This window comes from Gymnoscopelus braueri, assembly GCF_963280865.1.
Source record: "Gymnoscopelus braueri genome assembly, chromosome: 9".
NCBI classification, from domain to species: Eukaryota; Metazoa; Chordata; class Actinopteri; order Myctophiformes; family Myctophidae; genus Gymnoscopelus; species Gymnoscopelus braueri.
In genome coordinates, this window is record NC_137610.1 from 25059438 (window position 1) to 25083287 (window position 23850).

At 43.3% G+C, this 23850-nt stretch overlaps 1 protein-coding gene across 1 annotated transcript in view; it reads left to right on the forward strand.

The window, feature by feature from the left end:
• cdh13 (cadherin 13, H-cadherin (heart)) overlaps positions 1-16354 on the forward strand; it is a 266521-nt gene extending 250167 nt beyond the window's left edge. The window contains exons 11-14 of the mRNA XM_080437656.1: positions 4408-4554; positions 9141-9370; positions 12619-12837; positions 16298-16354. Of these exons, the coding sequence (XP_080293782.1) occupies positions 4408-4554; positions 9141-9370; positions 12619-12837; positions 16298-16305 (604 nt within the window). The 3' untranslated portion in view covers positions 16306-16354. The remainder of the gene's footprint in view (positions 1-4407; positions 4555-9140; positions 9371-12618; positions 12838-16297) is intronic.
• Positions 16355-23850: the final 7496 nt, after the last annotated feature.

Genomic DNA, 23850 nt, shown 5'->3' on the forward strand with positions numbered 1-23850 from the left:
TGACACAGTGATGGCATAAGTATTATCCAGCAGTGTTTGGAAGGCCTAGTACCGGCCCTTTTCTTAGCATGTGGACTTATTTCAACAGGGTTTGAAAAATGCAAGGTTTGGTCCTTTGTAACAAATTTATTGGCACAAAAAATCTGGCATTATATATTGTACCGACCACAAGAATGTGCAAAAATACCCTCATTTTATTTGGTTGCAGAGGAGTTGTCCCTGACCCTATCCTCTGAGTCCAGTGAGGGTCAATGTCGCGTACCCCGCCCAAGAGGGGGTCGGGTGGCGTCGCAACCCTTTTGAATAATGCAAGGTGTGGCAGGTGTAACAAACATGTAGGCACAATGACAAGCATTATGTAACAACATATCAACACGATGATAAGCATTATGTGTTGTATTCCAACAGTATTTGGAAAGCCGAGTACCGGTCCTTCTCCAAGTACCCTTGATCTTAACTTAACAGGGCTTGAATAATGCAAGATGTGGCAAGTGTAACAAACATGTTGGCACAGTGACAAGCACTACATAACAACATATCAACACGGTGAAAAGCATTATGTGTTGTATTCCAACAGTATTTGGAAAACCGAGTACCGGTCCTTCCCCAGGCACCTTTGGTCTTAACTTAATAGGGCTTGAATAATGCAAGATGTGGCAAGTGTAACAAACATGTTGGCACAATGACAAGCACTACATAACAACACATTAACATGGCGAAAAACATTATGTGTTGTATTCCAACAGTATCTGGAAAACCGAGTACCGGTCCTTTTCAAGTACCTTTGGGCTTACCTTGAATAAAGCAAGGTGTGGCAAGTGTAACAACCATATTCGCACAATGACCAGCATTATATAACAATATATTGAAGTGTTGTGCCGGTGGAAGCAGCCCGTCCCGGGCTAAGCATGGCGACGTCCGAGGAGTCCTGAGCAGATGGGAGCTCCTCATCGTCGTATTCCTCCTTGTAGTAATCGCCCTCCTCGTTGTGGTCCCCCTCCATGGAGTAGTGGTCGTCCTCCAGCTGGAGGTTGCCGCTGAGGAACGGTTGGGGTTGGGGGGAAGAGGTGGGCTAACCTGGTGCTGTGGGAGCTGAGGTCCAGCTACGAGGACAGCGGCAGCCGCTGCGTGATCACCACGGCCCTGTGTAAAGCTAGTACTGTCTGCTATGGGGCCTGGTGTGGTTTGGGAGAGTACCGTGGACCCCGCCGAGTGCTGCGAACGGGGAGCGCCCCCGCTAGCAGCAGCCGAGGACGGTTTCGGGATGCGGGAGGGTTTCGGGGGAACCGAGCGATTGACGCCAGTGTCTCCTAAACTACCGGCACAGGCCGTGGCCTGGCCATATCTATAACGAAGCAGCCTCACCGAGTACCGGGCGCATGCTTCGCAGAAAGACTCGGGGTCGGAGAGCGCGTCGAAAGCGTGCGCGACACCGAGACATCCAACACATATCGAGTGTGCGTCGTCTCCGTCGATATTGGCAGAGCAGTCGGGTAGGCCGCACTGTCTAGCCGGCAGAGGGCCCAGGGTGTATGGGGTGCCTCTGGGGGCTTTCATCGGAGCGGTCATCGTGGGACAAAGAGAGCGACAAAGCTAGGCTAACAGCCCTATTCGGGGAGTTAGCTAAGCGGGAAAGGGGGGTTAGCGCTGTGGAAGTAGCCAAACAGCTAAGCTAGTAACAGCTAGCGGCTAGGCTAAGAAACAGCTAAGGGCTAACGCTGGCTCACAAAAAGGCTAGGCTAACAGCTCTATTCGGGGGGTTAGCTCAGCAAAACAAAGGGCGGTTAGCGCTGTGGAGGTAGCCAAACAGCTAAGCTAGTAGCAGCTAGCGGCTAGGCTAAGAAGCAGCTAAAGGCTAACGCCGGCTCACTAAGAGGTAGATTAAAGTTAGTTTACTGGAGTTTAGTTGAACGAGAAAACCCGTGGGTGACTTATCCTAGCCTCCGCTTTTAGGGCTAAAGCTGGTTTCTCACTTTGGGTCCTGAAGAGTAGAGTAATCGTTGATAAAGGTTGAATTCAGTTTTTAACATGCGTGTAGCCGTGTTATCATCTGCGAACAGAGGAACTGAAAGAGGAAGTTGACGTCACGGCCGGCGCCTCTTATGCCCTCTGGTGGAGGGGAGGGCATGACCGGTCACGTGACATACCCTAGTCTAGCCCAATGAATGGGCCCCGGGAGCGTATTGTGTAGCTCTGTACTCATCGCCAGATGGCGCTGTTTCCCATAGTGAGTGTCTCACGACCAAAACGAAGAAGAACCTCAGATATGTCAACCTCAGACTCTCATCAGGCTTTTAAAAACAACAAGCAATTAATGTTATGCCACGCCATTCGAGTATAAGTTGGTTGATTTTTCTAGATAGGGCGATGCCCGTTGGGAACCCGTTGTCAGAGTACATGGAGGACAATCTACATCAGTAGTATGACCTAATATTGATGATATCAGATTTTGTGCGCATTTATAGATTGATAATATCTCTCGTACATGCTATACATGTTATTGTTATTGTTATGGACCTGCAGACATTTTTGGTCTTAGAGTTAGCAGTTTTTTGGAATGGTGGGGTGCTGTTGCAGGTGTAGTGTCTTGCTAAAAACAAGGTGTAAACACTGATAAATAGTAAGCAATCCAGTCATGCCAGACTTACATTAGATGAGGAGTTTCTCAGTGATTAAGGCGTTAACAATTGTATTTTCTAAACTTACACTTTAATAGAGACCTGTGTGACTTCGAGTTTCTGGCCTGTTGGACAGAACCTGATGCACTATGTCCAATCAAATATACAGTACTGTACCGCGCTTCAGAATCTTTCCAAAGTCCTCCTTCCAGCATTGTAGACAGCAGTACAGATTGGCCGGGATGAAACAGGTTTGTAGGAAGTTAAAGCAATCAGAAACCAATACAAATCAGTAAGATAATTATTTGTAAACTTGTTTAATATTGGTAATGCTTGAATTCCCCCCCCCATCTCCATTTCGATCCTGCAATTTAAAAAATAATATTAACAAATTCTGTCAATGTATAACCTCTTCTCTACCAAAACACCATTTAGCGAAGAGCAAGGTAACACATTGGCAATAAGAAAACAAAACAGCTGAGTCAAACATCGCCCTGACATGAGAAAAGAATGATCGTAGTCAGCTCAGTGTTGATACAGAGCAGACATCAGGGCTGATGGATCATATATTGCAGCTCTGCTTCTGCAGTTTGTCACTTTGGCGGATATAACTCTATCAAACAGTGCTGCAGTTTTGATTGATATCATATCTTTGGTGGTTTTACTGAACGTTTCAAAGCGACTGTGACACTCATCTCACAGAAATGACTTTTTTCTGTGACCCCGACTGCGTGCCGTCCTCCAGTCAACCTTTACTTTTCCTCAGTCTGGACATGAATGACCCAACCACAGCTGTACGCTCACTTTAATAATTTACAGTGGTGGGTGTCCGAGATAACTCTGAGCTCTGGTCCAAAGAGGAAATAATATGTTGTTTGATTGATGTCCTTCCTGGTTGGGTGTGTCTGTCTTCAGGAAGAAATGCCACCAGTGACCTGTAGAACCTTGTATTTCCAATGGTTTATTTTTTGTTGAATTGACAGCTAACCTTGTCTCACATGTGTACATAATGTTTCATGATCCTTGGACAAAGTCAAACCAGCATTTAAAATATTTATGTATAGTGAGTAACCCCATTTCATGTCCTGGCAAGATCATTTAAAACTGCAATCCGGGACCTATTATATTCAATAAAATGTTGTTTTCATCCAATCTGCATCGCAGAGTATGTTAATACTATATAACTAGCACATCTGCAGTGGTTGTAGGTGGTCTTCGTACACTTTCATTGAAACATGTAGACCCTGGTGTCGGGCAGGACCTACAGTACTACTTTGTAACTTTAAAAGCACATGTATTTCTATGTTTTGCACAAAGGGTTAAATATGGAACATTGAAATCCCTACAGTATGTGCAAATGATGTGTTTTGCATTGTTTACAGAATAAACTGTAAGCAAATGCAGCAATTGATTAGGTCGCTATAGTATGTGGTGTATGTGGTATTGCATTACAAAAGATTTTCCTTTGGCTCCGAGGACCTGTGTGGGTGTCATTTTGACATGCGGATTCCTGGTGTTGTTGGCAACCTGTAGAAATGCATTATACACATTGTTTTGTAATGGTTTCTGGGTTCATGTTTTCTGTTTTCTGTTTTCTACTTGCAGCAGATGAATTTCAGTTGTCTATCACAGTAAAAATCACAAGGTTTCTTCAGGTTTCAGCATGAAGAAACATTTCACAACTTTTCACATAGAATAAATAAATGTTATTTCTTGGTTCTTGCATCTTCACAGAGCATCAATTAATTGCCTGATTGACAGCAAGTTGTTGTTCTGATTCTTCCATCAGGTATGCAGTCCTGCGAGACCCAGCAGGCTGGCTGAGTGTGAACCCAGTCAGAGGAACTGTCAACACCTCAGCCTCTTTGGACCGCGAGTCACCTTATGTCCACAACAACAAATACACTGCTGTCTTTATCGCAACAGATAACGGTGAGTAGAACCCGCCTGGTAAGGAACCACAGTGCATTGTGGGTAAAGACACAGTTCAAACAGAGGAACATATTCTATTAAAGCTGCTCTATGATGTTATACATAGTAAATATATACGATGGATTGAAGCTAACAAGTCAGCATGGTGCAGTTTCTGTGAGAAGAGTGACTCATACACACACACATGATAGGTAGCCATTGTAGATCTTTTTGTTTGTTTTTGGGGAGTTATACGCTCTCTGTTTGCCAGTGGCTGTGAAGCTGCTGGTCAGAGACAAGCTGAGGCTGTGTGTAGATAGAAGGAGGTGTAAGAATTGGGTGCAGGCTTAGGAGGAGGTGTAACAATTGGGTGTAGGAGGAGGACGTCTATTAAATAATTGGGTGTAGGAGGAAGAGGAGGTGTAATAATTGGGTGTAGGAGGAAGAGGTGTGATAATTGGGTGTAAGAGGAGGAGGAGGTGTAATAATTGGGTGTAGGAAGAAGAGGACGTGTAATGATTGGGTGTAGGAGGAAGATGAGGTGTAATAATTGGGTGTAAGAGGAAGAGGAGGAGGTGCAATAATTAGGTGTAGGAGGAAGAGGATGTGCAGTAATTGGGTGTAGGAGGAAGAGGATGTGTAATAAATGGGTGTAGGAGGAAGAGGAGCTGTATAATCATTGGGTGAAAAAGGAGGAGATGGTGTAATACTCGGGTGTAGGGGAGGGGGTGTAATAATTGGGTTTAGGCGCAGGAGGTGTAATAATTGCGTGTAAGAGAAGGAGGAAGTGTAATAATTGGGTGTAGGAGGAAGATGAGGTGTAATAATTGGGTGTAGGCGGAGGAGGTGTAATAATTCAAGCGGAGGAGGACATTCTACAATTACTTCCTTGGGAAAGGCTAACACATATTCTCCAAGGAGACATGAATGAGCTCTATGTCTGGAGCTCTGTTAAAGACTATATTTGAGAAGCACACATGCTGAAACCATTTAAGGGGGCTGTGGATAAGAACAGAGCTGGAGCTGAGTACACACTACACAGTGTTCTGAACACATTTACATGCAACCTCAGCTGCTGTGACATGCTGCTACAAGCACTGGCCATTAGAACTACCTGCCAAGATGTGCCATCTAGCATAATAATTGATACTATCTGCTATGAACAGGGCTGGGAATGTTTGATGTAATCATAGGCTGCTGTATTAGCCAGGATCTCTTTATCTGATATAAACTGAAATAAATGGATGGTATTGTGGTCTCCCAGGGGACAAGGTGAAGAGATATTGCAGTATACTGCATAACTGTCTGATACAGTGTCCCTCTAACAAATGAAAAACAAAAATAGGACCGTACTAGGCTAAACAAAATGTAGAGGGATTCCATATTTCTTAACAAAGAACTACTGCTTTACCCTCAGTGCTCCTACTTAACATATAGAAATATGTACATAATATATATATAGATTCAAAGACAGAGGCTGTCCATCTGTTTTAGAAGCTCATCTTTTTAATATGGGCTTTAGTGACAAAGTGATGTGAGGCAGAGGCCAGACACCAAGCTCCATTGGTGCTGAGACGAGGTGATGATGACACAGGCATTATGGTGATGGAGGATGAAGAGGAGGTATAAGGAAGAACGAACTGGAACGAGAGAGTGATTATGTGAGAGATGGTAGTGGTCATTTAGGAAGACAAACAACGTAATTTTGCTCTAGCCAGTCACATCCTCCGCTTCTCCCAGTACAACTGGTTATAGAATGTGTACCATAGTGGACAGACAGTGGGTCTGATATGATGAATTCACAAACATGAACATTCACCACCCAACCCACAATATGTTCACGTCGCTACTACAACCATGGCTAGACAAAGAGCTCTACAGCAGTATCAAGCAGACGTGTGGACTCGAGACTTCGCCTTGAGACTCAACTCAGAGATGGGGACTCGAGTTAGGGACTCGGACTCGAGTCGCACTCGAGTCGCCAAAAATGAGACTCTCGACTCGACTCTGACTCGCCCCTCAAAGACTTGAGACTTGACTCGACTCGAGCCTCAAAGACTCGTGGACAATCTTTATTTTATGTTTTTTTTTGGACGCAGTAATGAATGAAATGCCCCGAAAACGTCCACTCCCCTGTCTCCTCCCTTTCCCCTCGGGGCGCGCTCTGCGAGCCGGCTTCCAACCGGCTTAAGTCAAGCTGCTGCGTGGTGCTCATTAACGTAACCAAACATGGCCAAGGTGAAGCCACGGTCATTAGCATATAGAGGACCATGACCATGGCCTCTCTTACGTTGTCAAACATAGCATAAATAGAGTCTCAGGCAACACCATTTAATTCACCTGAAAGCTGAGGAGACACAGAGATATCACGCCACTGCTGAGAAGATAAGACGCCACTGCTCTGCTCGCCTAACCTGACGCTGCTCGCCTGCTGTGATTCAAGATGCTTTCCACATCCATGTTCTGTTCGTTTGTCAACAATGATCTAAATGGGAAGTTAGCAGCTAGAATGTGACAGTTTTAGTCCGTTTTTTGGCGCGCAACACAGCCCTCGTTTAAGTGAATTGCTTTCACCTGCTCTGCTGTTGGACTGCTGTGCGGAGTGTGCGCAACAGGGCATATCTCCGCCAAGCCAGGGTGACCTACCCAGGCCCATGAAATTCATATGCAGGCATAGTAGCCAATTAGAATGAAATCTGCAAAAACTGACTCATATACTGATACAGAACCATATTGGCTATATATTATCGCTGTCGGGTGGAAATCTTGTATGTTCCTTTTTTATTATTATTTAAAAACAATTTAAAATCGTGAAAATAGCCAATCTACAAGCTGTAATTATTAATAATTAAGAAATACTATATTTTAAAGAGTGAAAAATCAACTAAAGTCATTATTAATGCAAGTTCAACTTCAATCACATTTCATTTGAATGAAAATAAATTGTGGGGAAAATACATAAAATCTCTAATCTGTGAATCTAATGTGATTTATTATGACCTGTCTATACTTTTACATCTATGCCTTCGTGTTTGTATGTGTGTGTGTGTGTGTGTGTGTGTGTGTGTGTGTGTGTGTGTGTTTTTTTTTTTAAAGACTTGAGACTTGACAAGACTCGAGACTTGACTCGGACTCGACCCTCAAAGACTCGAGACTTGACTCGGACTTGACCCTCAAAGACTTGAGACTTGACTCGGACTCGACCCTCAAAGACTTGAGACTTGACTCGGACTCGACCCTCAAAGACTTGAGACTTGACTCGACTCGAGCCTCAAAGACTTGAGACTTGACTCGGACTCGAGCTCAGAGACTCGTGGACATCTCTGACTCAACTTGGAGTCACAAATTTGATAGCCTCGGAAACCCATGCTTTTTTTTTGTTGTTACAAAAGAAAAAAAGCCTGGGAGAGCCATGCAGGAACGATGGTCTTAGGACCTTGTTATCTCCTAACCAATCAGAGTGCAGAGGGGCGTCGCTCTAAATTTGGTGACGTCAGCGTGCTCCGTGCACAGGCCGGAGGGGGGGGGGGGGAGGGGAGGCGGGGACATAGATTGGTGAAGCAATAGGAAGCCCCGCACGAATCCGGGCGGCTGGGTTTGGATCCGCCCTTCAAGACCATCGATTGGGCTCGTTCTCTCAGTCTACAAATTTGATGACTTCAGACTTACTTGATCAAATAAAAAAATACTTGGACTTGATTAATGACTCGTGACTTGACTTAACTTGAGCCCTCTTTTGACTTGGACATATACCTACACACAGCTTAGGACTTGTTTGGGACTCAAAATAAAACATTTAGGACTTGGACTTCAATTGGGACTTGTCAGTCTAGACTTGGGACTTGACTTGGGACTTGACTTGGGACTTGACTTGAGACTTGCCTGTCTTGACTCGGGATTTAGAGTAAAGAAAGACTTGAGACTTTCTTATAATTAGTGACTTTGTCAGACCACCAGATTTCGGAACCATTTCCACCCGGCTACCACCGGACTGCCTGAACACTGCCTGTCGCCAGGCTGATTCTGATTCATCTGAGCAATGTGAATAATATTTGAGGATTAATTTCCTTGTCCTGCTGGCAGCGTGCACAATAAATTTGATGCTGATCAGTCTAGTAATTTGCGAGATTAGCTATGGAGAGACTAACAGAGAGACAGACAGACAGACAGACGGACGGACGTGGGTGAAAACATAATTATCTCTCCGCCCTGCCTTCCGCCATGATGAATGCGGTCCATACATTAGTTTGGTTATTTTATTCCATTGGCTGTAAAAAAAAGTAATTTGCCTTTGGTGTGTATAAAGTGCTTTGAATAAAAGTGCTATGTAAATGCACCAGTCATTACTAGACATGTGGCTATTTGAAAAAATGCAGGTTTAAGACACACATTGGCTTTATTTTTCAGACTGGGAGCTTCTCGCTTGGGTTTTTCCTGTTTAAATTATGTGTGTGTGTGTGTGTGTGTGTGTGTGTGTGTGTGTGTGTGTGTGTGTGTGTGTGTGTGTGTGTGTGTGTGTGTGTGTGTGTGTGTGTGTGTGTGTGTGTGTGTGTGTGTGTGTGTATGTGCGCGCGTGTGCGTGTGCGTGCGCGTGCGTGCATTTTCAGGCAGTCCTCCAGCCACAGGTACCGGCACCCTGGTCATCCACCTTCAAGACTACAACGACAACGCCCCCTACGTGTTTCCATCGGTAGCGCGTGTGTGTGAAGACGCCCATGACATGAATGTGGCCGTTGTCGGGGGACGGGACAGAGACATCCACCCCAACGCTGGACCCTTCAAGATAGAGCTGGGTAAACAGCCTGGGCTGGACAAAACATGGAAGGTCACACAGGTCAACTGTGAGTAATCCACCAGCACTCACTTCTTTATCATCGTATCATCAGTATCCTGCTGCTGTTACTTATCGTCACTGTCGGGTGGAAACCTTGTATGTCCAAAACTTTCCCGGAAATTAAAAATTGACATTATTTAGTTACAAGCTCTTGTAATTTTTTTAAATTAGTTAAATATTTATAAAACCAATAAATACATTCACTTTCACTGTTTTCAAAGACTGAAATACGGAGATACACGGTTTCTGCCCAACAGTGACGTTATACATGTAATAATAATGTTGGCTCAAACTAATGGTGCTCAGTTCCGAAGGAATGTAGAAAGACGAAGGGTTCTGATTAAATGAAATATAGCATGATCTATTGGGGTGCCTTGTGGCTCAGCCAGTTAGTGCACAGACCATATGTTCCTGGTGACCATGAGGATCCAGGTTTGAATCCCCTGGCTTGTCTCGCATGTCTTTCCTTATCCTTTTCCACTGGTTATTAGTCATTAACATTCATTACCTGACTGATGTAACTGGGTATGTGTGACTATGAACATTGACTTTTCATTAAAATGAGAGGCAGCCATCTAACTAAATGCAATAAATACTACTGCAAATACTACTTTGGAACGAGATTAATCCATAATGCATGTAAATTATAGAACTTCTAGAAGTCTGCAACCTAAATAAATAGTTAATGTTAGCTAGATGGCTAATAGTATTTACTCATTTTGCCACCACAAACATTGTTCTGTATGCATGTGCGCACACACACACGCACGCACACGTTGTGCTATACCTGGTGAATGAAAACAGAATAGGAGACAGAGGGCAGGAAGCAACATTCTAATATCCTTTTATGTATGAATGATTGTGTATAGAAAGGTTTCTTGTTCTATTATCTCCTGGGAAATACTACTGTGTCACTATGGGAAAACTCCTATAAACCCTATAACAGCTAGCAAAGATGGAGAGGAGGGAGATGATGCAAGGTGGAGGGCGTTAGAGGGACAACCAAGACGCATTGATTGTGGGTTGCATGACTGCCAGAGTGTTTGAGTGACAGAGTGGTGCTATAAACCCTGCCCAGAGGTATCAGCTGTGAATGACAGCGGGGGAGGGAGCTGGAGACGGTCCTCAATCACTGCAGCTGGTAGAGACAGATAGGGCCCAGCGCTCTCACTGAAATGGACTGGCGGTGTGGTTTCTAGGCAGCCATTATCTTAGCTGTGAAATAAAGCTCTGTGTGTGTGTGTGTGTGTGTGTGTGTGTGTGTGTGTGTGTGTGTGTGTGTGTGTGTGTGTGTGTGTGTGTGTGTGTGTGTGTGTGTGTGTGTGTGTGTGTGTGTGTGTGTGTGTGTGTGTGTGCGCGCGCGTGCGTGCACGAGAGAGAGAGAAAGAAAGAAAGAGAGAGAGAGAGAGAGAGGGAAATTGTTTATATTGATGTGTATTTCTGTCAGTATACACAGTTGCAGGTTTGCCTGCCCATGCATTTACTTTACATATTTATACCTGACCTTCTTCCTCCCATTATTTATGTGACTCTCCCACTGTGTTCAGTGTCACGACCATTTTTACATAACATTATGCTCTCACATAATGTACGTGTGCACATACTGTACTTATCTTCCACTGTGTCTGCGTTACATTGATGTTTGGCATGGCTTCTTCCTTACATATTAGTCAAAGAATATTTTCAGCACGGCTTGTGGCTCATCCATGGAAATAGTATAGCGAGGTCAGAAGTGCCCTATATGTTCACAGCCACTTACTCTGCTGGGGGAGCCAATGACGGTTATTCCTTTATACTGCTTTTTTTTTTTTTTTTTATGGGCCCAAGGCACTCCAATTTGCCTCTGTATTGGGCAATGAGTGCACACAAACTACTGGACTTTGTAAATTAAAATGATTATTCATAATGCATTTCTATACTTGTATATTGCAATAATAGTGTGTGGCTGTCACACCAAGGCACAGCTGGACTTCCCGACCGTTTGGGAACTACTGCTTTAAATAACAAGAATGACCTGCTTGGCATACCGAAAGATTTTGCTTCGAACAAACTTATCAATGATGCAGCCAAGGATTGGCGACTTCCTTTTCGTTTGACACAAAAGAACGTTGTTGCTATGAATGCAAATACAGCAATACGCCACCAGAGGTTGCAGTTTACAGAGTATTTTATAATGGCTGAGGGGCGTAGTGAGGCACGACGCGCCAGGGGAGTGCCTCCGACCCTCTCAGCCATTATAAAATAGAGGTAAACTGAGACCGTCCCAATTAAAACAGTTCTTAATAATGCACTACAAGAACAACTTCTACCAAAAAGTAGTTCCCAGCCACCAGGAAGAGCCACTTCCTCATGACAGAGACGAGTGCCTGTGTACTCAGCCAGTCCAGCCAGGCTGTGTGTTAGACGTCAACTTTTCCCAAACAAACACATAGAGAAACTAAACTTAACTGTTAGCTCAATCTCATCGTAACTAAGATATTCGATGGAAATGCATTTTTTTTTTTCGCCAGATTTAGCTACTACGTCTGTGAACTTCCCATGTAAACTGCTAGCCTAGCTACTTAGCCTTCCAGCACAGATGGTTTGCGAGGGATGAGGAGCGCTTGTTTTCCCTACAAGCTCCGCCCAAAGCCCCTCAGTCACTTGCCCTCCCACGCGGGCGGTGCTTAGAAGCCCCTCACGACTGGGGCCGGCTTGTAAGGAAAACAAGCGCTCCCCTTCCATCGTTCAGCTACAGAATATGCTGGATCACTGTATAAATAAATAACACACCAGTGATTGATATTGAGCTGAGTAGATTTGACTATAATCTAGTCACGTCTACTAAACGGAAACCAGCCAATCAGAACAAAGAATGGGACTAGCTGTTTTTAGTGACCATTCTATGCCTTTCTATTCATGTGGGTGTATGAGACACGTTGTGAGCTTGCAGGTCTGCTACTTGAACATTTTCAAAATATTTTGCCCATTATACTGATATGCCCAAAATAGGAACGCCAGGTTCCAAGTGGTTAAATCTGTCTGTGGGTTTTGTAAGTACTGTATTTAACCAATGAAAAGTGAGAGCTTCTGACTAAAACTAATAACATTGGATCCATTGGAACACAGTTTTGGACATACAAGGTTTCCACCCAACAGCTTCAATATAAAGAACAACAGGCTGGCCTAGCTGGCTGCTGAGAGAGGAGAACAAATATCATTATTGTATATTGTACAGTGTTTACACCAGTTCACTTCCCTATTCTTCATCCACAGCCACACACTCACAAATCCTGCTGCTGCACAGTTTGAAGAAAGACAACTACCAGCTTCCGCTGCTCATCACTGACTCGGGAGTGCCGCCTTTATCCAACAACACAGAGGTCAAAGTTCAGGTGTGCGTCTGTAAGAAGAACAAGATGCACTGCAGCTCTGCCTGGTCGCACCGTGCGAGCCTTCTAGTTCTGCTTGTGACAGTCCTGCAGCTCTCACTCTGTAAGTAACAAGTAGCCTCTGTGTGTGTGTGTGTGTGTGTGTGTGTGTGTGTGTGTGTGTGTGTGTGTGTGTGTGTGTGTGTGTGTGTGTGTGTGTGTGTGTGTGTGTGTGTGTGTGTGTGTGTGTGTGTGTGTGTGTGTTCGCACGCACGCACGCACGCACACAATGCATTAATCAAAACACTTCAACCTTATAGAAAACAAAGGGAGAGATAGCTATAAATAACTAGATAGGTCTAAAAGTTCATTGAGGCCCAGGGGAGACGTTGTGTAAACACTGAATTCACCTGGTTTTGTGTTATCCAATTCAGACATAATCATCTCCTCTAGGACTTCTGGTAACCTTTTCGATGACCCAAAAATGAAGTATCTCGGTCAGCTGAGTGTCTGTACTTTGTTGTACCCTCTGAAAGTGGGTACTGGTGGGTGCCGAGTGACACAGGTCTCTAGCTGTTGACGCTCTGTGCTGGCTGGGGGACAGATAAAGGGGACTGATCATCACAGTGTATCATCGGCTGATAGAGAGGGAGACAGCTGACCTCTGACCCTGTTGGAGAGACAGATGATGCCAGTGGGAGCAGTGTGATGTGAGAGGAGAGAAGATCACATGATAGAACTGATCTGTATTCCTTCTCCGCCCTGAGTGATGGGTGTGCACACAGCCCCTCTCTCTCTCTGTCTCTCTCTCTCTCTCTCTCTCTCTCTCTCTCTCTCTCTATATATATATATATATATATATATATATTTATTTATTTTTGTTAATTAGTGAGGAGCCCCACTGGGAGGACGTAGCACCTCCATCATACTACTCCTGTTCAACATTCTGTTCCAGCCCGTAGAGTACATGCATTGACAAAGACCCTCCCCAAACACGGGCAATAGTGTTCATTGTCTCCTCCAGGCCGAAAGGCATGGCGAGAGTATGTTTTACCCCCTGTCCGTCAGTCCATGTGTCCGTCCGCGTGTCCGTCTGTCTGCGAGCGGCTAATCTCCGACACTGTTGGCCCGCTCGCTCCGAAACTGTGTACACACACTCCCTGAATACCAATTCAGAACCTCTGCCCCAAATTTTTCACATTGCCCTGTTATAGCGCCACCAGGAGGCCGACTTGTGCAAAACCCATTTACTCCTACAGATTTTATCCAAACGTCATGCAAATCGTTACACAGTATCTCTATAGTCATGTGATCAACACGGATCTGTCCGATTTTCCATATTCCATCCTCATTGGCTAAGGTTGGCTTCCAAAGTTTGCAGGATCACACGCACATTTTCACTAGGCCGAGGAAGAAATGGCACCCTTTTCACATTGGCCTGTTATAGCGCCACCAGTACGTCTAATTTAGCAAAACACATTTTTGGAACAAAAGCCTCAAATCATGAATGCAGTGTCTGATTGCCGTGAAAAGCCCAAAAAGAAATGAAACCCTTTTCACATTGGCCTATTATAGCGCCACCAGGAGGCCACAATAACGTACCTGACCTGGCGGAGACCTGTGCTTCGAGGAGCACTTTGTGTAGTTATATTTTTGATTGATTTTGTGCAATGTGGAACAAGATGTCCTTTCAACACAATAACACTTAAATATGTTGAGCAGACCTGCATGTATAATATGCATGTATCATTTTTCAATTATGCACTACTTGACATTGGGGCGTCGGTGGGTATTAGTTATTCAATGGGCTCTAACAGAAACATGCAGACTCAGTAAAGGAAAAACCTAGACAGTGCAAAATAAATGGACTATTATTACTGTAATTCTTTGTGAAAATGTTTCACATTTGCTCAAATAAATGTTTAATTGCTATATTATTGTGTTAAGAAATTATATCTGTCTTGACCCCATCAGATGGCATGCGTGCGTGCGTGTCAAGTAGGCGTGGGCGTGGGCGTGCATGCATGAATCTATTGTTTTGCATGGTAATACAAAAAGTGAAATAGTTGCAGAGCTCAGTGTAAGAAAGACAAGAGTGGAGATATTTTAAGATATAGACCGCAACTAACAGATGCGTTGTTCTGAATGAACAGCACGGTTTCACACCTTTGTGATTTTTTGTTTGTGAGTCTGTTTGTGTACGAGAGAAGAACAGATTGAGTTGTTGAAAGTTATGTTAGCTGCAACATTTCCTGCCTCACCGCAACACAGGGAATGATCTTATCAAACAGTCCTCTGTTGACCCCCCCCCTCCTCTCGCTCTCTCTCTCTTTCCTATTCGTTTTTTCTCTCTTTCTGACACTCTCCGTCTCACTCCCTTTCTTTCTCTCCCACACTCTGTCTCTCATTCTCTTTTCATTTGTCCCTGACTTGAGTTCACAGGCTGTGTCTGCCAGAGAGCTGAGGGGAATTGATTTTGACAATGTTTTTTCTTTTTCATGTAAAGATGTTTAGCTGCAGGGGGCCACAACTTTCTCTCCTCTTCACAGACCTTTGTGAGAGGTGAAATAGGGCTGCCAGTGTCTCGTTAGATTGATCAAAAGCAAAACAACATAACAAAAAACTATATCTGAGGCAGGAGTGCCTCCAAGTGTATGTCAACTTGAATGTTTTTTTTTTTTTTTTTGTGAAACATTATCAATATCCATATGGAAACAGCGTGGCTTCATGTGGTCAGCCTGTGATGTCAGCCCCCCCCCTCCCTCTCTCTCTTTCTCTCTCTCTCTCTCTCTCTCTCTCTCTCTCTCTCTCTCTCTCTTTCTCTTTCTTCTCACCAATCTCACATCATATTCATCATATAGTCATATTCTTATTAATAGGAAATAGGACTGGAAAAATCCAGTCCTTGAAAAATGGTTAATCAGCTATTTGCAAGGCAAATTGTCTGGTGCCTCCAATGCAATAGGCTACTGTACTGTATATGGGTAATCTGGCCTCAGATCATTTACTTATTTATTATCCCGGTAGCTCAGTCGGTAGAGCTTTTGACCAAAAGAACATGGGTTCGATCCCGGGCGCCGCCAACTCAGCTAACGAAGTAGGTACTGGGAGCTGATAGTAGGTGTTGCGCTCCACCACAGCAATCCATCTCCCAGTGGTCTAGTGCATTGTGAAATGACACCCGTGCTCTGGCCGATACCGACAATAAGCCTCTCCGACCTACCTTACGTGAGTGATCTGTTGAATTCAGATGGATTATGATTGCAAGCACTGTGCGCACATTGCAATCCACTCTCCAAAATTGAGAGTGGATTTCTTTTTAAGGATGACTGTTTAGCTGCTATTGTCCGAGGTTGACCAAGGATGCCCAATCATAACGTGCGTGCGTACTTGTGTGCGTCATGTACTACTGCATCAATGATTCAGTGACGATGTGCTACCATCACCAGGCCTGGATAATTGATTGTAAATGCTCTGTTTCAAAGTGGATCTTGACTATATCTCTATGTGCTGTCTTTGTCAAGTTTCTCTGCAATGTATGTGTATTAATCCTCTCCTCTCTTCTCCTCTCCTCTTTCCCCCAGGTCTGTAGAATCTGCCGAAACCTCCTGTAGATTTTTCAGCAACACAGAAAAGCAGCGACCCCCCCCCCCCAACCGCCAGCCCAGCAGCACTACCGTCATATAACACTTCTCTCTCTCTCTCTCCTCTCCTCATATGTCCTTCATCATTTTATTCATCTTTAATCCCCCGTTCCCCTGGAGCTCACATTGAGCCCTTTTTCCATCTTCCTCCTTCCCCAACACTTCATCCCTCTCTTCTGTACTCTTCCTCCTGTGCTCTGCCCTATCTCTTCCTCACGCTTTTCGCTGTATTCCGTTTTGTGGCTACACCGGCACCTTAGCAAAAAAAAAACATGAGTGTGTTTTGTTATCAAAGTGATATTGGTGACAAAAAGACACTTGGTGCACAGTAAAATAAAAATCCTGAGTATTAATTTAACTGAGAGTGTAAACGTGGACCCGTAAGGGTCAAATAGAGCCACAATCGAGTCCTACAGTTCATGAGTTTCCCACAACCACCCTGACCCTCGCTAAATAGTGTTCTGACCATGATCTTCATCTCTTGGTTCCTTCCAATGCTGATCTGATCCGTCCTTCACTGTGGTCCATATCTTTCCGTACCTCTTCTATTGTTTGATCTTTCTAGTTCAATTCATTCATTGTTGTTCTGTTTCACTGGGCTTGATCATTGACAATACCCCCCGCCCCCCCCCCCCTGCCTAGACTCTCTCTATCTGTCTGTCTTTATCGGTGGGCTTGGAAACACTGCGAAGGCTGAGCTACTGTCCTGATTGGAGAGAAGCACTGACTTTTTTTGATGTATTTGTTTATTTTATTTATTTTTGGTCACAGATGACTTTGTTTGATCTTGTTTCCTTCTTTTAAGAAGAGAGAATAAAGCCTGTTTCAATGTGTGCAGTGGTTGTGGTCTTTTAGGACAAGGTGGTAGCCATAAGCCTTCAACAGTGGGACTTTCTTTTTTCAATTTGCTCTTGTTTTTACTTGCATTAGTTGTCATGGAGTGGAACACGGTATTATCTTTATAGTAATGGTGTGAATCTTAAAAAAAAAAAAAAAAAGTGCACTATTATATCAATATTTTATTTTTTACCATTGTATACACATACAGTATGGATTAACTTATGTACTTTAATTGCAATTGCTTCATTTTCACCCACCCACTGAATAATGTAAAGGAAAAGAGGAAACTTTTTTGTGAATTTTAGGCACTATTTCTAATGCTGTTGATGTGTTGACTATGTTTATTGTACCTTTTCTGGAGAATCTGTGATTGGTTGCTAAATTAATCAGAAGTCTTAATTTGCAGACTGCCAGACTGCATTTATCTGACCCCCTACCACGCCCACCCCCCACCCGCCCCCCATCCCCCCCCAACGCCCATTAAAAGTCACAAAACCGATGTACAAGATGTTGATGAAGTGGTGGATAGTTTTGCTCTTTTTCTCTTGCACTCATGAAAATAGTGTGTGTGGATTTGTATGGGAGAGCCCAAAAGGAAAAAGATGACCTTTTGAATGAGTTATGTCTGTCTTTTGCACTAATTTAATAAAGGCGTTACTGTAAATTCCCACAGTAGTGCTGTGCTGTCTGTGTAGTCGACTGATTAACTGTGACATGGAATGGTCATTTGTCCATGATTCCATCTGTATGCAAAGGAAACAAAATACCTGATGTCCTTCTATAGTGGCTTCCTCAATCAATCAATCAGAGCAACCATGCCACATACATCTCATGACAAAATCTCCAGGGACACATGATTCGCTTTCCAAGAACGAGGAGCTGCAATGTCTTCCAAGATTCCGTAGCATCTGAGATCTTGAGGGCTGTCAAAGGGTGATGATGATGATGATGATTTTAAACGCTGAGCACGTGATAATAGGCTGTCTAGTAGTTACAGTTTGGGTCATCACTCATCCATGCTTGTTTATAGGTCAGTAAATAGTGCAACCAAGATGGGATTTTAGCAGTTCTATTCAGAAAAAGCTTACAATTACAGCCCATTAAGAACATAACAGGTGTAAAGCAGTGGGTGAAATTTGTTTTTGTACAAGCTCCATCGTTTTTGTTATTTCCATAAGAGAAAGGGAAGAAGAAGAAGAAGAAGAAGAAGAAGAAGGAGGAGGGGGGCAAGGGGGAAAAGAGAACAATAAAAACTAAAATAAATGATCTACATACACATGGTACCATCCATATTTACACATGGTATCCGGATTCTTGGAATCCGTGGTACCATCCGTTCAGAGATGGATTGTTTTTTCCTGACAGTGTGCTACACACTCAAGCAAAGTAGACATTATTGTCTACAAACTGTCTCTCCTTACAAAACCCATTCCAGGAAGTTGTGATAATTGTCTTAAATATTGTCTGAAATTCTTAATAAAAAGATACACTAGGCACATCAATTTAGCTGAGTAATGATAGTCCCATGCAATTTTAGCTTAGCCAACATTTGAAGTTTGTGACTTCATGAGCTGCATAAACGCTTGTTTTGGAGGACAGGAGGTCCCCCCCGTGTGCGTTATTAAAAACAAAACCCCATCCACCGATTGAACGTTTCAATTTAACTTCCTAATTAGCGCAGCAACTTTTACAGCCTTGCCAGCATGGAGGAAATCTTCACAGCTCTCTCTCTCTCTTACTCTGTCTCTGGAGATGATGCCAACAGCAACCACGCTATGCTATCCCACAATAATGATACAAATATCCTCCAACTGCCATATCCCACTCAGCCATTCCCTCCTAGACGATCATTTAGCATCAATTAACACAGGATCGTTGTCATCGCGGCCACTGACTCTACAAGGTTAAGTAACACCCTGCACCTCTGATGAACATTGAATGAGCCGTTGACAGATATTGGTGGTAATTAGGGATATATTTAACCTGATCTAAAAGATTACTACAATGTGTCCCCCATTCTGTCATTTACTACATCTCACCTTTTAGGATGATGTGTCATCAAAGCCAACAATTTGCAATGTCAAGGATCAGTAAGGGACATCAGAATTAAAAGTGCATTTCTCCAATAAACTGTTCTGTATTATAACAACATGGCTTGACATAGAAGTACTATTTTAAAATAAGTCCCCTTCATTCCTGGAAGAGTTGTTTCTCTTTTATGTCTTAGTTCTCTCTCACACTGCTTATACTATACACTGTTATTTTTCACCAATTTAATATTTTTTTGTTTCCATTTGCTTCGTTCTTTTTTAGGTGAGATGTTTTTCTTTTAGTCTTTTAGTCCTGTGTATAATTGAATTAGCACAGGGACCTATAATTGTCACAATTGCCTCTGTGGTGCAGGAGTGATAAACCCAAGGTTGTTGGTTGTGAATAAATCAGGATAAGTATTACATTATAAACAGTTAGGAAAATGAATGCATGTTTTAATTAACCAATGCTTTTTCACCATGCAGAAAGTGTGCACGCATTCACACAACACACACACACACACACACACACACATACACACACGCACACGCACGCACGCACGCACGCACGCACGCACGCACGCACGCACGCACGCACGCACGCACGCACGCACGCACACTCACTCACTCACTCACTCACTCACTCACTCACTCACTCACTCACTCACTTTCTCTCTCTATCTGTCAGTAATGTCGGTATCATGGGCAGTATCATTGTCAGTATCATGTCAGTATCATATCATGGTCAGTATCATATCATGGTCAGTATCATGGTCAGTATCACTATCATATCATGGTCAGTATAGAGCACCGAAGTCCTGACGTCACTCGTTCATCCCCAGGTTTGCGGAAGTAATTTCTCTATGTAGAATAACATTGGGTCATCTTAGAATCGTCTCATATAAGAATTGTGGTCCAAAAATAAACACCGCGTGTCGGCGTTATTGTCAGGGAGGAGGTTCTGTATAGTTTATGATAGTCAGTCACTTATATTTGATACAGTCTGTTTCTGGCGAAAATGTAACTAATTTGGCGGAAGTAACATTAGCGTTTTCTCACCGTCAGTTGATGCTTCATATCCATAAGAGTCAACCCGCCGTGGTCATTTGTTTATTTTTGGAACACAGTTCTTATTTGACGCGATATTAAATACGTCTATGGGATTCAGAACGGGGGTGGAAAACTGCGAACCAGGTAGACAAACAAAGGATGTGTAAATGACGTCAGACTTCGGCGGTCTATTATGGTCATTGGTCAGTATCATATCATGGTCAGTATCATGGTCAGTATCATATCATGGTCAGTGTCATGATACTGACATGATTGATTACCTCCTCTACAGTCGCGATGTTTGTGTAAGGGATGTAGTATTTGGGGGTATTGTGTAAGTCAGCAAAAAATGTTGCCCTGTCCCCATAAGTTGTGGAGCGTGTGGTGAAGGCCACCTGTGTCCTCTGCAATTTCCTGCTCTGGGACTGTGATGCCCCCGCACTGTGACTGCCAGTAGTCACAAAATACAGTGCAGAGCATCCCCAGGGCAGGGTTGGCAGCAATAATGCCTCCAGAGGAACAGCTACAGTGAGAGAGACCTTTCACCAGCTTACGTATCTCCAGAAGGCCTTTGCGGGACAGTATTCTCTCTGTGTCCTACAATCACCCCCAAAAACTCATTGGTAAAATATTGGAACAGAAACAAGTAAAACTAGACGCGTTGCAATTCTGGGAAATTGCAAAGTGTGGTTGCGCCGACGCCGGTCGCCGCCGCCGGGACTCGAGTGATACGCCGGGAGGAATACCCTCGGAGGTCGTGCGACGTGTGATTCGAATTCAGTGCCGATCGGATCCCACGTTCGTGATACGTGCCGTTTTGATTTTAAGAAATAGGCCCCTCCCACTAAAGAAATAGGCCCCTCCCACAAATGTAACGGGCTAATTGTATAGTGACGTCACTCCTGAGATCACTCGCGTTTCATTTTGAGAGGATTGATCCCCCCAAAAATCATGTTTTTGCATCGAACGGTTACGTTTTGCGCATTTGTGGCGCCCCCTATGGATCAAAGTGGAAATGCTTTTAGGGATTCGTTGAGTAAAACACCCTCGACATGTGATTCAAATTTGGGATCGACCGGACGTTTCGTTCGTGATTTTTGGCCTTCTTTGTAAAACGGGCCCCTCCCAGTAACTTTGGAAGCCAATTACGGACGAACGGTAAGGAGTATCAAAATGATTTTTGAACCAGATTTTTGTGAAATTTGGACAAAGTATGTGGGAGGAGCTAAAAGTGTGTTTTGAAGAAAATTCAAAATGGCGGAAAATCTATCCTGACGCAAATGGGCGTGGCCTACATGGGGAGTTGCGTCATGACCCAAGGAATCTAGGGGAAAGGAGATTTTTATTCTACAACCTACGGTTCAAGAGTTATAGGCCAAAAGGTAAAGTGGGCTGTTATAGCGCCACCATGAGGCCGACTGGTGTAATACTTTGTTTAATAATTTCGCACTAAATTATGAACCTCCCCTCCAAGTCTTGTAACTCTAGCCCTTACGGTTTCTGAGAAAAAAAATACTTGAATTTGAGTTTTTTTATTTTCCCATTAAAGTGAATGGGGACATTTAATGCACTAATAAATCAATATCAATTAAACTATTTAACCAATGTCTTAGCAAGATACAAGCACACTATTCCCGGTGAAGCCGTTTTTTTTTTTACATATGGCACGACATTGGGAAAGAAAAACTGTGGGAGGAGTAGCGTGGCAAAATAAAATGTATCTAGAAACATGAAATAAAGTGGGAAGAGTACTATAGTCTGGCAACCACACTAACTAGATTGAAATATTTGGATTGAACAAGTGAAAACAGATTCATACTGTATTTGGGTCAGTGACAAAATGGGGTTGGCAAGATGACACATTTAAAATATATAATGTATCAGGTCTGCTAAAACGTATTTTTTGTGGTCATGTTAGTTTCATGTCATTTGAAAATACAATTGAACCATTTGAACAATGAAAATTATAGAATTTGCCTGAAGGTGTAACGACGATATATATATTTTATCCACTTGAAGTGAATGAAAGTGTTATTTTTAAAATTTTTAAATATCAAATGAAAATAGATTTTACCAGCATTATCTCTAGATGTATTTTTTGGACGGTTTTTGTTCAATTGAGCGGGACATAATGCTAAAATAATATAAAAATACCAATTGACACAACCGTTACACCACTTGACAATGTTGCTTCTCTCTCTCTCTCTAGATCTCCCTAATGGCTGGCGAGGCTAGGTTGTTAAGCCAGAGAGGGCAACAGGTTGATTGATTGATTGATTGATTGATTGATTGATTGATTGAAATTTTTATTAGGCAAAAGAATGTAAAACAACACAGTTACATTTATAATGCTTTTGTCTAAAAGGTCCGGCCAAAAAAGTCCTTGCGGACTTGTTTCCGTTGGGGTCCTTGAGTTAATTTCATAGACATATATAGTAGCAACCAAACAGTTCAAAAATCAACATGAAAATACAGATAATACAGAAAAAGTACCACTATGTACAAAAAAAGCATTTAAAAAATATATGTACAAAAAGAAAGGGGGGGGGGGAAGCATGGAAAAATTAAAAATTATATACAAAAAAAGCATGAGGAAATACAAAATATGTACAAAAAGAGGAGGGGGGGGGGGTCGTCTGTCTACAGGGAAACTGGTACTAGCTCCTCTTTCGGCCTCCAGAAAGATGGGTTTTTAGGGCTGTTTTGAATGAGCCCAGCGAACTGCATTTTTTGAGGGATGGGGTTAGACTATTCCATTCCTTGGTGGCTGTGCTATAGAAGGAGAATTTGCCCATGTTTGTTTTATGGGTGGGTGGTACCAGATTGTTGTTTACGCTCCCTCTAGTTTCGTGGCTGTGGGTGTCACTAACTTTTTCGAGGTATTTATACAGATATGCGGGTATAGGGGGCATATCGGGCAAATCTGCATTTACAATTTTGAAGACCAGACCCATTTTTAGTTGTTTAACCCTGTCTTCCACCCTGAGCCAGCCTAGGCTGGCAAAGTGAATGGGAGAGAGGTGGGTCATGGGCCCCAGTCCGAGAAGTAGTCGGATCAGTTTGTTTTGGGAGGTTTGAAGCTTAGTCTGCAGTGACACTGAGGTGTTGGAGTACCAAGAGGAGCTAGCATAGTCAAAAAGGGGCTGAATCAGGGCCCCTGAGAGGGTCCTGAGGGCCTGAGGGTTGACAAAAGAGGAAACTCTGCCCATAAATCTGGTTCTCTGGTTTACTCCTTTGACCACCTTTGTTGCCATGCTTTCACCTGACAGGTATTTGTCCAGAATACATCCCAAATAGGTAATCTCTTCTTTGCTAGTGATGATTGTGTCATCGACTTTGACCTTGAAGTCATTTACCTTCATTTTACTGACGGAATGTTTGGTCCCAAATAGGATGGATTCAGTTTTCCCAAGGTGTAGAGACAGGTGTAGAGACAGGTTCATATAATTTTTTTCAACATCATCAGTTTGTCTGTTCAACGCTGACAAAACGTGTTCCCTGTATTGTGTGAAGGGCTGCTGCGTGTTCTTCCTCTTGTGTGAACGATTGGCTGGTCTCCTGGGCCCCCACAGA